This window comes from Siniperca chuatsi, linkage group LG18 (genome assembly GCF_020085105.1).
Source record: "Siniperca chuatsi isolate FFG_IHB_CAS linkage group LG18, ASM2008510v1, whole genome shotgun sequence".
In the NCBI taxonomy this organism is placed as follows: Eukaryota; Metazoa; Chordata; class Actinopteri; order Centrarchiformes; family Sinipercidae; genus Siniperca; species Siniperca chuatsi.
Window position 1 is genome coordinate 3,451,309 of NC_058059.1, and position 16,506 is coordinate 3,467,814.

Below are 16,506 nucleotides of genomic sequence, written 5' to 3' on the forward strand. Positions count from 1 at the left end.
CAGATTTTTCATTCTCCGCCTCTCCTCCCTTCTCTGTCTCAGTCAAAACATCTCTAACCACAGCCTCTCTAACCTTTACAAGAAGAAAAAACTAAATCTTTGACTCTTTGATAAGTCAATCTTAGTGTCAGTAGCACTGATATTTTAGGTATCAACCCACCCAACCCTAACAGTGAGCAGTGAGTTCATTAACCAGACAATAGCCAAAAACTTAATTTTAGCCGTTGCAGAAATAACATTACAGCTGACATAACGTGCCGAAAGCAACAGTCAGCGCTGGCTAAAAATACGAACCACACTAAATATTTTCTACATTGCTCTTTCCTAATAAAAAAGTGTGAGGAGGAATAGTCGGATATAAGATTTGTTAGCGTTGGGGCTTAACAAATCTGGTCTTAATTTATGTTGTAAATACAATACATGGGTTTATGAGCATGATGCATGCCCCTAATGTGTCATCTGACTTCATAAAAATACAGGTGCAACCAAGAATGACAAATAAGGAGACAGAACAAAAGATAAAAATACACTGAAAAAAAGAAGAGGAGATGGACTCCAAACACCATTTACACTCTTTTCTTCCAATAAAAGCTCCATTATTCCACAGGAGATCACTCAGGTATGGCTGTGCATATGCTGAAGAAGTAGACATTCTGCTGCCGCTTTCACACACAATAATTATTAATGACATCGGTCCCAAAGGGCAATTAATTTTCAGAGTTAGTACACCTCCCTTTCTCCTCTCTGCCTCCATTTTTCCTATATGTGCTCTGCTCCCTGCTCCTTTATTCTTTCATTAACGCTCTGGGCTCATCAGTAAGCATGGCCCACTTCAGGCTCAATTTAGACGAGCTGCTTCTATATGAGCCAGCCAGTGAATTGTGATGTCACGCCCATTGTCTGCCAATTACAATTCAATTTAGCAGAAGAAACGCACTGAAATGTGATTATGGGCAATAGATGGTGTATGTGTGTGAGAGAGAGAGAGGCAGAAAGAGGCAGAAAGTCTTAGCGAGCACTCATTGAAGAGATCTGTGATGTTTTCCACCTTTCACTCAGCACTTTCATATTCTGAAGTGGCTTCCAGTTCTTCTTCCTCCTCCCAGTCCTCCTGAGACTTTCCACAGTCAGTTGGTTTAGCTTTTTCAGACAGCGTGACATTTGCACCTCCCCACTGCCTCGCTAAGCCGAAGCAATGAATACAGCAGGCAGCAACACACACCACACACTAGCTGCAGGACTAGAAGAGGAGAGTCTGATATCACATACTGGAAACCTGTCTGTTTTATGCGAGTATGTCATGTTTTCAATAGCTTTTTATCTGCATTATTTACAGCAAACATTCAGCCTCTCCGCTACCTCGGTTGCTTTGCTCACCAGTTAACTCGTGACTCAAATTGCACCAAATGGAGACTCAAAACAGATAAGAGGGAATACAGATTTACATAAACTATAAAGACATACTGGGACTAACATTTATTTCTGTTCTTACATGGACGCACAATTTTCCGCCAAAGTTCGAACAGTTTTGGTTATTTCACATGAGAGATTTCAGTATTTGTGTTTTTCTCTGAGCTCTTCTCAGCGGTTTAACGTGGGCGGGGCTCCGTTGGAAAAAAAAAAGGTGAGTGACATCACATTCTTCCGCGCACCAATCAGAATTTGATGACTTGGCGGTTTGCTTGCTTATGCTGCCAGGCCACTGTCAATCAAATCTGATCAAACCACACCCACACGGTCCTGATGAAACGGATGAGCTCAGTTTTTGAGCGTCAAACTCAACTTAAAATAATACTCAATGATGTTTTTGTCCAAACAATATTATTTAGACATTAACATTTATTGCTCTACAGAAATACTTACGATCTGAAAGCAAGTTTTCATGGGTTTTAAAGCCACAACCCCAAATGTTAACATTTTTCCCTCTACTACAATTCAAAACACATGACCGGAGCCTGCTATCACTAAAATTGACTCTTTTGATACTGTTAAGGACTTTTTCTGATGGTGTCTGATGCTTGTTTAAGTGACATTTGTAGACATGGCAGTAAAACTGGCCTATTTTCCATAATTGAAGCTGCTCAATACTTTCATATTAACAATGGATCAAATGACTAGGCATACGTGAAAGGTGTCGCAAATGCACAGAAAATTATTATTTTTTATTACCCGACTGCAGTTCCCCTCAGTTCTTCAAAGTGTTTTAGCATCTTTCAGCTCATTGTTTTGGTTTTCCAGCTCAAACCTTTACTGTTTTGGTTCAGTCTCACAGCTCTCAGAAAGTTTAAAAAGTCTAAAACTAAGGTTTCAAAGGTCCCAGTCCAAAGTTACAATTGTCCCATTACAATTTCTCTTTCTATAATGTAACGTTTTTCATCCTCAATATCATTTTTAACTTCTAAAAGTTCCCTGTCCACTTCTGACACGCCTCTGTTTCAAAGCTTTGTTTGTTGTTTACAGAGAAAGGTCAGTAGGTCAGGATTCTCACAAATGATCAAAAAACAGAAAACGTCATTTGCCTGAAACTACTGCTCGTCAACCCCACTTCAGTAATAACACAATTGTTTTCAAAAAGTTGTGTTTTCAGAAGTGGCAAAAACAAACAAAAGATGCATGTACCAGTCGCATGTGTGTATTCGCAAGCATGCGCGCACACACACACACACACACGCACACGAAATAGTGGTGTCCTAACACTGTTGGGTCAGCTCTACTGAGACTTGAAGCAGGTATGATCGCCTCACTATAAATAGGTCCAGCTAATATATGCACACACACACACACACACACACACACACACATTATGCCTGTTCTTTCTGTTATTCCCATCATGACACAGACCACTCTTTCCCTCTTTCATCTTCTCCTCTGCTATTTATTTCTCCTCTCTCCCCCTTTAGCACAATGACTTTCCCTCTCTCACTCTATTAGGTAACAGAGACCTTGACTGTAGGCGCCTCTCCAGTATTTCTCTGTGATCAGAAGTCCAGTCCTTGTGAACATATGTCTGGAGACGTGCTCTCTTGCTGCTGTATTCTCTGTATTCAGTTTAGTATAAGGGGAGCTGGAAAGTGTCCTGTCTTTGCCAAACAGAGGAACAATCTGAAGGGTGGGGAAGATAAGTTAAGTACAGACAGACTGAGGAGAGATGGGTGTGTTTGAGAGGCAAAGGTTAAAGGGAAACTCTGGCATTTGTCAACCTGTGTTGTATTATATAACATTTTACTTACCACCTCTGTTGTAGAGATTTTGGAAACGGGGACTCCGGCAAGATCGCAGACTGGGGCAAGAGAGCAACGATAAGACGAGTGTGGGCAAATAAACGCTTGGGGTGGTGCCAACTGAGGCGAAGACGCATCCGTGCAAGTTGAAAATGTTTCAACTTGAGCGAAAAATTTGTGTTTATCATGGGGCTTTATGACTACACTTCATAAACTTGCAGAGAGAAGAAGAAAAGTAAGGAGACTGGAGGAAAATAAGTGAAAAAACTTGAATTCCTGTTGAGGTTTGAGATCCATTAGAGTCTGAGCTTACACACAGACACACGCCACACATATGTTGCGAAATAGCTACAGCTAACGTCTGCACAGTCGGTACACTGGCTGTCTGGGCCAAATTAAACTTCACAAACGGTCCAGTGGCCAAATTTGCACAAATAACGTGAGGTGAAATTTTGCTTCTCTATCACAAAGACTGGAAACAAGCGGAAACAGCTCTGTCCAAAGGTAACAAAATCCGCCTCTAAAGCTCACTAATTAACACGTTATATCTTGTTTGTTTAATCCGTAATCCGTAAAAACAGCAAATTGCTGTTTTACAGGCGTTTTATGTGCCGGACTAATCCTCAGTCGGGACCAGTAACGTCCTGGAGTCTCTGCTGGTTTCCGTGCAACTGCTCCCAACGAACCTCTACAAGGGAATAGTGGACAAAATGCACAAAAAACTGAGAATAACTATCAGGTTGACAAATACCGTAGTTTCCCCTAAAGATTATCGCCCACAAACATGAATAATAGAGTGAAAGTTCAGTGGGGTACAAACAGGGCAGCAAACAGCCTAACAACATGTACACAAAACACACACACACACACTTAATCTCAGTGGAAACTGGGCAGGAGGTTGTAAGTGTGTTGCACCGACAAAATAATGACTGCGGCTTATCTTTCATTCCAGTGCCACATAGCTCATTTAAATAAAACATTTTAAAAGAGTACGTGTTTCCACTCTTCTCTCCCCCCCAACTGGTTCAATCCCATTTCTTTGCCATAAAGCACACACACGACTATGCACAAAGCTATACGCACATAAAAAGCATTTCCCACCTGATGTTGTTTAGGGACACAAGGTTTGCTCTGCCAACATTACAGCACAGGTAAAAGAGTCACATTTATTCACTGAGGCACATGAAAAACTATTTTACAAAAAAAAAGTTGCTACCAAATGATCACAAATAACTACATCCCTTTAAAAAAATATTAAATATTCTCTACTTGAAGCAGCCAGAACCGAAGCACAGAAGAATCTGAAAGTGTTTTTCTTTTAATGAAAGAAGTCATATCCACTTCGGCACAGCTGAAGAGAGTTCAGAAAAAGCTCCACTGCTTGAAAAACAGCGCAGTAGGCACACATTTTAAACACATTCACTGATAAAGTGAGTCATTATAGACAGATGAAGTGAGACAGGGCTGATGTTACTGCACATCTGTGCTGGTTCCGTGGGTGTAAAGTACGGTAGAAGAGCCACAGAGAGACTGTGTGGTGATGTGTGGCAGCAATATCTCATTCAATCGCAGTTACAGACAAACTAAATGACAAAAGGAAAGAAAACACACCGAGCACAGGAGGCGGAGGCGGACTGGTGGAGGTTATGTGACAGAGTGCAGTCACGCACGGTCCTCCTCTTGTCTATTTTCTGCTTACATGAAAGAAAAACTGTTTTACGTGCTCCTCCTCTCCGGAGAGCAGTAAAAGGATGAAGGGAGGAGCAGCTGAAACGAAAAGAGAAAGAAAGGGAATAATATCATCCTTGGGACAGATTAGGGTTCAGTAAGAGACAGTATCTCTAATAAACGGAGAGATATACCAAGAGCAGAGAGACAGAAACACGTCCTGGGGATACTGGAGCTGTGCAGCTCTATCAACATGACAAGCTCCTGGGGGAGCGTTGTCCTCTCAGCCCGGAGATGCACTGCATTTCTGAGGGAGGCAGAGAGAGTCTAGTTTTGGTCAGCACTGAGGGAATTCCTTTATGCATTACCATTTTCTGCTTGTAAAATGCAAAGGAGAGAGAAGCAGCAGACACAAGGACACTTTTTGAATGTAATTCTATTCATCACTGAACGCAAAATTCACATTTTAGTTACACTCGTAACACAGCTCAATAGACGTCCGTTAAGACTCCTGAAAAGACTATTTTCACTAGTGTGTATATTAAATATCTCTGATATGCTGTGAATATTAAGAGTTAAGGACCTGATCTGAATACCAATAACTCCTCATGTATTTATTTTAAATGATCAGAAGGACAACCTTGTTTAAAAACAGCCTATTCTGAAGCTTTAATTACTAAATACAGAACAAAGACAGATACTCTAAATATTAAATCTAATATGTTTTTACACCAATCCCGTCATCCTTTCAAACCTTTCTATATCGAGATAGAAAATGTGCAGGTTAATGAAAAAGGAAGGCAAAAGGCATTAACCCTTTGAACCTAAACTGTTCTTGCTTGGTTTTCACTCCCTTTATATACAGGCTGATGACATACTGTAGTCATTGATAATTTAGGCTACTCAGAAATGCCATCATTTTGCATACTGGTGGTACTATACATGTTCTAATCAGAATCAGAAATACTTTATTGATCCCCAAAGGGAAACTCTTTGTTACAGTAGCTCGCCTTTACGTCAGTGCACACAGGAGAAAGTACTAGCAAGGACAGTTTTCTAGGACAGTTTTCATGAAACAAACCATATTGCTTGGGGTTTTTTTTTTGTTTTTTTTGCTTGCATGTCCACAAGTTGTCAACACAGTGTAAATGTCTGTATATGAATTCAGTTAAGAGATTCAGTGTTCCAGGAATATAAATTAGTAAATGGATGGAGTAAGAGAGAGGTGATTCCAGCAGTATGTGTGTCTGTGTGGTTTGATTGGTTTATGACTGAGGAGAATGGGTGATATTTGTATGCGCAGTTTGTCAATCAGATCCACAGGGTTAAATGGGATCATGGCCATACCTTAAGAAAATCACAAATTGCAGAGTATATGAAGAGAGAAATCATGTTGAAATCATTACATACCACTGATCTAGACAAATGGCATCTATTTTCTGTTCACAGAGTGTTTCCTCTGAGTTTTCATCATCATAGTGGCTTCAGACTTGCATGCAGTGCATCTTTCCCCTGGATTACAGAAGAATGTGGCAATTATTTGGTGGACACATTCAAACAATATGTCTGACTGAGCCCTTGTGCAAAGAGGGGTTTTAGTTGCGGGGCTAAGTCTTAAATCAGAGGCAGGAGTGTAGCTTTAAGCAGCTTAGCTGAATTGTAAGTAAACACATTACACCCAGTGCACTGCCAATCCGACCGAGCAGAGTAGAATATGAAATGATTCATGAACTCCTGGCGGAGAAATAGAAATGCCTCAGAGAGAGAGAGAGAGAGAGAGGGAGACGGTGAGAAAGACAGACAGAGAAACTTCTCATTTTATACATTGAAAAAAAACCCAAGTGAGTCAACCTACAGTACTGCTGCTGAGCCCCTGCAACCAACATGCACTCGCTGTTTCAGGGGAGTTACACTGACGGTCAACAGTGCACTCATGAAACTAATATTTAATACACCTCTGGATCAGCTCGAAGTGTAAACACACACACACATATATATATATATACAGTACAAGTCACACGCTGTATGACATACAGGATATACAGCATTGTGCCTCAAACATTACTGAACTAAGTTCAACTTTGATTAAACTTAAGTATCAGTACAGTCAGCCAGCTCTCTTAAAACCCAACCGCCATACAACAGAAAGCTTCCTCGCACAACTCTGCTTCATAGAAATGACATTTATATACTTCTAATTTGTTTTGCCAAATATGTTTTGAGAGAAATGTACCAGCTGCCAGGATTATGTACAGTGGCGATGTTTTTTTTGGTGAAGGAAGTGCTACGGTTTTGTACTGCACACAAGTTGTAGGGAGGAGTCGAGGTGGATGATGGACGTACAAAGTGCAGGACTTTGACACCGGAGACGGGGTTTACTTAAGGTTAGTGAAACATCGTGGTTTCGGTCAAATGTTAATAAAAGTAAACACATCTTGTCTCGTGCTTCAAGTCACTGTGGACTACTTGGATATTTACCCAAGACCACAATCTATCCCTAACCTTAACCAAGTGCTAATCATAAAAACATTAATCATGCTTTTGTTGAGCGGATATTGTAGGGAAACAAATACGTTCTCTATGAACATTTTGCAACTTGCAAGATCATTAATTAAAACCATATTCTCATTACGTTTCTCTCAAAACGTATTTTCTGCTGCGCATTAGCAGGACTGCAACTAATTGTTATTTTCAGTATTGAGTACTCTGCCAATTATTTTCTCGATTAATTGTTTAGTCTTTGAAACGTCAACAAGTAGTTCAAAAAAATGCCCGTCGCAACTTCCCAGAGCCCAAAGAGATGTCCTTAAATAGCTTGTTTTATCCAACCAACAGTCCAAAACCAAACAATGTTCATTTACTATCATTTATGATAAAAACAAGCTTCCAGCATTTTTGGAGCTTGACGCACAGGAACTGAAAGTCAGGATATCACTGTCGAGTCCATTTTGACCATTGTCTTTATTTGTCTCTCAACTTTGTAAAAGTGCTAGCAAACAGTTGCTTATTTACACATCCAGCAGACACGGAGGAACATTAGGAGTTGTGTTTGTGTCCATCTGCTGAATGTGAGTCCAGTATTCTTTCTGTTAGCTCTGTGTTTGGTCTCCACCACCTCCTGAGGGAAATATCTGGCTCTTTAGCTGCTAAATGCTCCACTATGTTCACCAGCTGCTCTCTGACTGAGTCTGCCTGCTGTTTGGTGATGGACAGGTAGTGGACAGTAGGTCTTTAGAGCTTTTTGCTGAAAACAGCTGCTGGAAACAGGGTTGATAAGAGCTGTGAGACTGAACCAAAACGTTAAAGTTGCCGGCGTAAAACCAAAACAACGAACTGAAAGATGCTTAACGCTCTCTTGAGCTGAGGACGATATTTCTACTTCTACTTATTTGATCCACTGTTTACATAAAAATATTGATAAGTGCATCTTTAAGAGAAAACTTTAGAATACTAATAAACTCATTTATATAGTATAGTAAAGTTATGCTTTAAGTATCTAAAATACCCACATTTAAACTTACATACATAATATTCTTATATATATCCACGTTGAATTAAGACTATATGGGTCAAGGAGGGATAAATAGTCATAAATCAGCTACTAATGAGGACAAAATGTGAGCATACATTACACACCTGCTCGTTAGAGATGAAACTCCAGAGTATAAGAAAATGTAATTGAGGCCAACTAACTGTTTGAAACCATATTCATAAAGCAAATTATAATGGCAGATACACCAAGCCCACATATATAGTACTCCTTCTCATTCACCTCACTACTCCTTCATCCCTCTCTCATCCCTCCTCATCCTACATGAAGCTGATACTGACAGATTTTAGTCCAGGTTCAGATTGGTCCCCTAGCTGATCAAGGAGGAAAGAGCCATTCACAAATCAGCCTGGATGACGGGGAAGGTCTCTGAGCACCCTTCACCACTGATTTAGCATATTTCTCTTTTTTTTTTGACTAATAGTCTCTTTCACACCATGCCTTTCCTCTGTCCTTTTTCTTTCTTTCCTTCCTTCTGTCCTGATTTTAATTTCATTTAATTTCATTCTTCAGATAAGATGACCCAGAAGCAGAAGCTCAAACAGGCAAACTGCATGCATAAAAAGCCATCTGCAGAAGCGTGTACTTCATGTGCATGTGTGTTTGTGCACATCGGCTCTTATTTGTGGTACATGGTGCAGAGCAGAAAGGGAGTATTGCTTTTATGGCATCTTACATCATTAAATAACAGTTTGATTGAAAGTAATACATTGCAGCTCATCTCACAGTGACTGCCCTCATTCACTCTGCTTTCTGCTGGAAAATATGAGCTTGAAGACATAAATGTTTGTGTCTTCATTCTGAGGCTTCAAAATAAAAGCACCGGAACGCTATAAGAGTGTGCTTTAATATAAGCTTCTTTAAATATTCATCCTTGCAACAAGTGTTGAAAGGAAGTATTCCACGGATTGTCAAAGCCCTTGGGAGGCCGATGACGGTTGTACAGTAGATCTGCAGCCACACAAACACACACTACAAGTGGTCCACCGAGTCTCTTTCAGAGGCTTTCATCACCCTGTGAGGATCCTGAGGCAGTTATACATGTAAACCAGAGCGAGATGTCAGGTCAGCATGGAGTCTTCACAGAGAAACCCAACGTCTTTTCTTTAAAAAACAACACTGTTTAATGCAGAATTCTCAAATTTGGTCAAATCTTTGTAAGAAAAGTTGAATTCCTGCACACTGTCAGCACTGAGTTTATTAAAAATGCACAATATGAAAATCCAAGTCTCATATCCAAACTTCATAACCTTAAAGACTACCTTATAGACAGTTTGGACATGACCTATTTGAACTCCTTTTGTAAATTGCCTATTTATTACCCATCTAATTCAATGGATTTTGACATATATTGTTTGTCTCGTTTTAAGGATGCTGCAACGCATTCTCATTTGTTGTCATCGTCTCAGGTGTTTGAGATTTGTCTCCCATTTCTAATTAGTTGTTGCAGCCTGTGGTTTAAGTATAATGAACCGGTCACACCAGCATTTAAAGCAGTGAAATTCTATGGTGAAATCAATTAATTTCAATAGAATTCATTTCAGGGGTGAACTAAATCTGCATGCATTTTTCATGTCGAGTTCAACTTTGGTGAACTTTGACTCGCAAATTCATGCTGTACCAATATCAAGCCATCTTGACAGTGCTGACTTGTGAGGAAACAGAGAATCTGAGAGTCCAAAAAGGAGGAAGCTTTTGTAGCTTATTAGCACTTGTTGCACCATCCAGTTTTATTTAACCTCCTCTGTCAGAGTATAAACTGCTCCACAAAAGAGACATGGTTCACACGCAGTTATTAGACAGGATGGTACAAATACATCTTTTAAATAAACAGTGTTAACTTATTGTCCCATTAGTGCCGGCTAACCAACAGTTAGCAAGCAGTTAGCAAACTTGTTAGCTCAGAGAGCCTTTTCCCCTCTCCAATAAAACTCTTTATTGAATAAAATGGTATACAATCCTGAGAACAAATGCCGGGGTGCAGTAAACAGCTCAGTACAGAGAAAATAGAAATAACATACAGAGCTGTTGTGACTGACTTGCATGTTCCCAGCTGGCTAGCGTGTTAGCGGTTAGCTTGCCAGCTACAATAGTTCACCAAAAGCCCTGTGAGTAGTCACTAGCTTACATTATCAAGCTTCTAAGACCAAAGATTTGGCAAAGATCCACGTATGAATTTCGTGGTGCCCCTTTTCTGGTGTGACCAGGCCTTTAAGATCGATGCCCGACGAAGGTGCATGACCGAAACGTATCTCTAATAAACTCAGTGCAGACAGTGTTTGGCAATTCAAACTTTTCTTTCACTGATTTCATTTTCCTACGCAGTTCCTAGTAATACTTTCTCTACTTCACTTGCACACAACCCAAACATCCAACCAACTGGCGTTGTTTACAGTAAATTATACAGGATAAATCTATGGGTCCTCTTCTTCCTCTCATCATTGCCATTAGCACCCTAACAGCTGACTGTCTGGCCCTATCAGTTAACACACTCCCGTTATTACAGCTCGATCTACCACTTCAAGATCAGGGCTCACACTTTTTTCTGGAGGAACAGTGTCTCTCTGTGATCTTTGAGCCAGAAACAAATTGGGTTAGGCATCAAATCCTATGCCAGTTCACACTACCCACTCAGTGGATGGAGGAGGTTTTAAAATATCAGCGACTGCCTTCTCAAACATATTTTTTCCTACAGTGAGAAGGGTTACTCCTACTAACTAAGAGTCTACAGGCACGCTAGCAGCTCTGTGAGGCCGTACTCAGGAACAAGCTAAATGTTAACGTCAGCATGCTAACCGGTGGTTGATGAAACAAAGTACTTTTACGCAAGTAATAATTATATAGGCTAGCACTTTTCAAAACACAGTTACAAAGTGATTTACAGTAAAAACAGAACAGAGTACAAAAACACAAAAAGGTTAAAAGTGAATAAAACACCATAAAGCAATAAATAATTCACTGAAAAACCATTTTTTAAGTTGTGGGTTTTTAACTATATATTTAAAAGAAGAAACAGTACAGTACTTAAATACCATTTTGAGGTACTTGTACTTTAGTAGGCCTATTTCCATTTTCTGCTGCTTTATACTTAGTAATAATATACAATAATATAACAGTGATAAATCACTCACAGAGGCCTTTTTTCTGCATGCTGAGTAATTTTGAGTAATTTTTGATACCTTAAGTATATTTTATATAATTTCAATGTAGGACTTTTACTTGTAATTGAGTATATTTACATTGTGGTAAGACAAAACTACTATTACTTAAGGACATGATCTGAATACTTTTCCCATCACCGACACTAACACGCTCACAATGACAATGCTAACACGCTGATGTAGATGTAAGCACATACTACAGCTGAGGCTGATGGGAATATCGTTTTGCAGGTATTTTGTCATAAACGACAAAATAATAAGTGATTCATCCTGAGGGGAACGTGAATGTGTAAAGCAAAATTTCATGGCAATCCATCCAATAGTTGTTGAGACATTTCACCAAAAAAGCAAAAGTGTGAACCTCATGGTGGCGCTACAGGAGGAGTCACAGGATCACCAAAGTCATTAGGATTCATCCTTTGAGGACCATGAATGTCTCTACAAAATTTTGTTCCAATACATCTGGTAGATGTTAAGATATTTCAGTCTGAACCACAGTGGTGGACCAACTGACATTTCCTAATGTAATATTAATTCCTCCAACATCATGCCACACCTCTGTGTTAGGTGAGGTTAAAATCTGCAGCACAGGTTTGAAATAATAGTTTGCATAAAATATTTTTTTACTAAATATACTGCAACAAACAATTATTTACATTATCAATTAATCTGTTGATTTTTTTTTTTTACAATTAATCAATCAACTGTCTAAAAATAGTCAGAATATAGCAAAAAGAAATGGCAATGAAGATGTCTCAGTGTCCAAAGTGACTGTTCAAATAACTTGCTTTGCACAACCAACAGTCCAAACCCTAATATATTCAATTTACAGCAGCAAATACTCACATTAGAGAAGCTGCGATCAGTGACGGTTCCTTGATAAATGACTTAAACGATTAATCAAATATCAAAATAGTAGAAAGTGAATTTTCTGCTGACAAATGTTTCAGCCTCTCAAACAGTGGCTGCAAACATGGATATGCATGCATGCATATACAGCATGTGCATGGTCACAAAGCACAAACAGACAGACATATCTTTCATACTTTACATTTTATGTCACTACTATTTGTGGTGACTTTACAATGACTTTGTGTTACTTTTTGGTATCTTATATGTTTAAAATTAAACATATAATTCATATAATATCGCTCTGTAACTGTAATTCTCTATGGCATCACTATAATGTGACTACAGTTGGCTTATAGTGTGAATAGTGAGTTTAAAGCGACTTTATACAGCTTTTTTTTTTCCATCGCCTGTATAATCCTCCAATAATCCTACACAGACATGTTGCTGCAGTGTCTTTGTGAAATGCGGGATATTAACGGATTATCCTTAATAAAGTGTCCGTGACTGCGCTCTCTGAGTGTTTAAATAGCCCTGTTGATCCCAAACGGTGCCAGTCAGCCATCCTACACATTCCGCCACAACTTTGTAGAGTAGAGTCGACTTCAAAGCCACAGCTCACTCACCTTCTTCCGGGGCTGCCATTTCATCATATTTGTAAACCAGATATGTGCAGCATCAAAGTGTCACAACAGCCGGTGTGGAGCGATGCGGACGCGGCGGCAGAGACATCTCAGACCCGACGCTGCAGCTGCCTCCGCCGGCGTGCAACAGTCAGACTCGTCGGAGGGAGCTGAGCAGACGCGCCGGCTGCAGGAGTTATTTAGTTAGTTATAATCCCGTTATAATGACACAGGAAACCCTCCCGGTGACACCGAGCAGAGTGCTGCTGTCCTGTCAGCCAGTCTCCGGTTCGTGCAGAGCATCATCTGTGCGCTCCGGCAGCTTCAGCGGCTCTGAGGACTCAGCTGAACCGAGAGCAGAGGGAGCTGAGACGGTAAACCTCCCTCTCTCTCTCCCTCCCTCCCCCAACCCCCCTCTCTCTCTCCCTCCCTCCCTCTGTTAACCCATACTGCATGTATTAATCGTTCAATATTTATTCAGTTCAGATGCTTTACTTAAATAAAAGTACCAATACCACACTGCAAAAATACTCCATTACAAGTAAAAGTCCTATGCTGAAAATGTTACTTAAGTACAGTGGTGGGAAGTAACTAAGTGCATTTACTCAAGTACTGTAGTACAATTTTGAGGCACTTGTACTTTAGTAATATTTCCATTTTCTGCTACTTTTACTTCTAGTCCTAGAGGGAAATAAACTTTTTGCTCCACTACATTTGAACTTTAGTTACTTTCCAGATTTAGATTAATAATACAAAATATAATCAACAAATACATTATGATATTATTAGGCTGTATCAATAAGACTTTATTGATCCCCAGGGATCCCCAAGCTACCCAGCAGTAGGCTATATAGAATACATATAAATATATTAAAATTAGTCCCACCTGCAGCTGCAACATTAAAGTGATGAACACATTAATGCAGCAATAATTATAATCCAATTATTCTGAAATGGGATTTTCTGCAAAATTAGTACTTTTACTTTTGGTACTTAAGTATATTTTGATGCTAATACTTTTGTACTTTAACTGAAGTAAGATTTTAGATGCAGGACTTTTATTTGTAAAAGTACGTAACACTGAAGTATTGCTACTTCTCCTTCAGTAAAAGATCTGAGTACTTCTTCCAGATTTGCACTGGATATTATAGTGATGATACAGAGAGCTGTAAACGTTACAAAGCAATAATATATGTACATTTTGCAAAGATATATGATACCAAAAAGTATAAAAGTCATTGTAAATTCAGTAAATATTAAATATTAAACATCTCCACAAATGTGTAAGTAATGAAGTTATGAAAGGCAGGTTTTCTGTTAGTTGTGCATTTTGCATTTATCCTCTGTTTAAGAAAAATACAAAAATATTGTTCATTGCGAACTGATGCTGCAGATTCCTGCATTCAAAACCTGAAAAGTACACAAGCATTATCAGCAAAGTGCACTAAAGTATCAAAGAGTAAAAGTACTTGTTACGCAAAATATACACAGTACTGTATATATACTACCAGCAACAGCAAGAAAACCAGTTAAAGCAAATTAAATGTGATGGCAGCACTTAAAGACAACCAAGCAGGTTACATCAGGACTCTTTTCCATTGACCTTTCAAAATCAAACACTATTTCCACATTAACTGGTGCAGGCACATTGTTGTAGACACCCGTAGGGCCTCTTCTATTCAAGCTGTATCTCACTATTTTGGTCCTTTGGGACATTTTAAAGCAACTTTAAATAGGAAGTTAGTTAAGATCTTTTTCACAACACAGACCTGAGAGCTAGGGCTGCAACCACTGATTGCTTTCATTATCGATTATTCTGCCAATTATTTTCGTGACTAATCAATTAATCGACTGGTCTATAAACCATCAGAAAGCTGTGAAAAATGCCCATCTCCACGATGACGTCTTCAGATCTCTTGTTTTGTTCAAACATCAGTCCAAAACCTAAAGACATTCAGTTTACAATCATTTAAAAACAGTGAAAAGCAGAAAATCCTCACACTGAAGACGTGTGAACCAGATTATGTTACGCACTTTTGTTTGAAAAATGAATTAAACACCTACTCAATTATCAAAATATCGATAAATTTTCTATTGATCGATTAATCGAGTAATCGTTTCAGCCCTGCTGTGGAGAAACTACATATATACAACAACAATTCAGTCACACAAAGCGGCCATCATACACAGACACACAAATTAAAATACTAAAATAATACAAATATTATTGAAAATATCAGTGAGTAGAATATTATACCTGCTAAACATCCGCTTGTTAGGATTGTACAGTAGACATCAAGGGTTTGTGCTCCTGTTTGTACTCCAGTAAAGATTATTAATATTATTATATTTTATATATTCTAAAACATATTAAGTCTGAAAGACACAGTAAGATCATGACAGCAACAACCGCAAAGAAGCCAGTAAAGGCAATTAAAGTGTGATCAAACAAATGGCAGCTCTTGAAAAGAACCAAGCATGTTAGAACATTTTCCACTGACCTTTAAAATATAAAGCCCTATTTCCAAATTAATTGGTTCACATTGTTATTTATGCACACTGAAGACCCTTTTCGATTGGAGCTGTATTTCAGCATCTTTCAAGCAACTTCAAATAGTTGTATCATGATGTTTTTTCACGCTTTAACCACAGCTGTCTAAGGTCACATCCCAGAGATACACAGATACAAGTACCACATACACAACAGTAGAAAGAGCAGGGAGTAACAGACGTTTGCAGACTGGGAGAGCACAAGTGGAGGCACAAGGAGAACCCAACACCTCTGCACTCAGGGTGGCAGAGAGGCCGGTCGGTTTGAAATCGGAGCGGAGGGTAATATTATTAGGGATCAGGGAAGTTGAGAGGGCAGGGACACTGGGTCTCAGAGAAAAGTCTCCAGGATCCTTTGCCCTCCATAAACAAAGACAGAGGGCAGCTCTTAACACCTGCAACACAAGCCTGCGGAGCAAAGGAGAGAGTATCGGCGATGTTGGTAAAAGACTGCGAAGGTGCCTGTAGAGAGTCAATAGAGGATGAAACAGGTGTCACATAATTGGTGGTTTGTCTGTAAGGCTTTTCTTACACACAATGGACACTTAGACTGAAAGCTACCTAGATACATGTAGAGTTTATCATCTTTGACCTGAAGCACCAGAATTGTCTATTAAAGCATATCTGATTGAAGATTGCACATATACATCTATATATCTATCTATGTGTGTGTGTTTAATGTGTATATGTGCAAGAAAACAAGGACAGAATGAAAAGGCGAGAGGGAATTCACGGTTCCGTGACAGCTGAGTAATAAGCGCTATAGGACGTAGTGAGAGCTCCTGATAATTAATGTGCCATCACCTGTCTCTGCTTTACAGTGAGTGTCTCTGCACTAAGACTCACACATCCATACATATAGCCCAAGAGGGCACAACGTGCAT

At 39.3% G+C, this 16,506-nt stretch overlaps 1 protein-coding gene across 4 annotated transcripts in view; it reads right to left on the reverse strand.

The window, feature by feature from the left end:
* The window catches only part of ttc28 (tetratricopeptide repeat domain 28), a 123,466-nt gene that overhangs the window by 71,913 nt on the left and 35,047 nt on the right, over positions 1–16,506 (reverse strand). Inside the window, exon 1 of one of the 4 annotated variants that reach the window (XM_044175300.1) lies at positions 13,076–13,408. The exons of the other annotated variants lie outside the window; for them this stretch is intronic. Coding sequence (XP_044031235.1) covers positions 13,076–13,102 — 27 coding nt within the window. The 5' untranslated portion in view covers positions 13,103–13,408. Of the gene's footprint in view, positions 1–13,075; positions 13,409–16,506 lie in introns of those variants that run through there. 4 annotated transcript variants of the gene reach the window in all.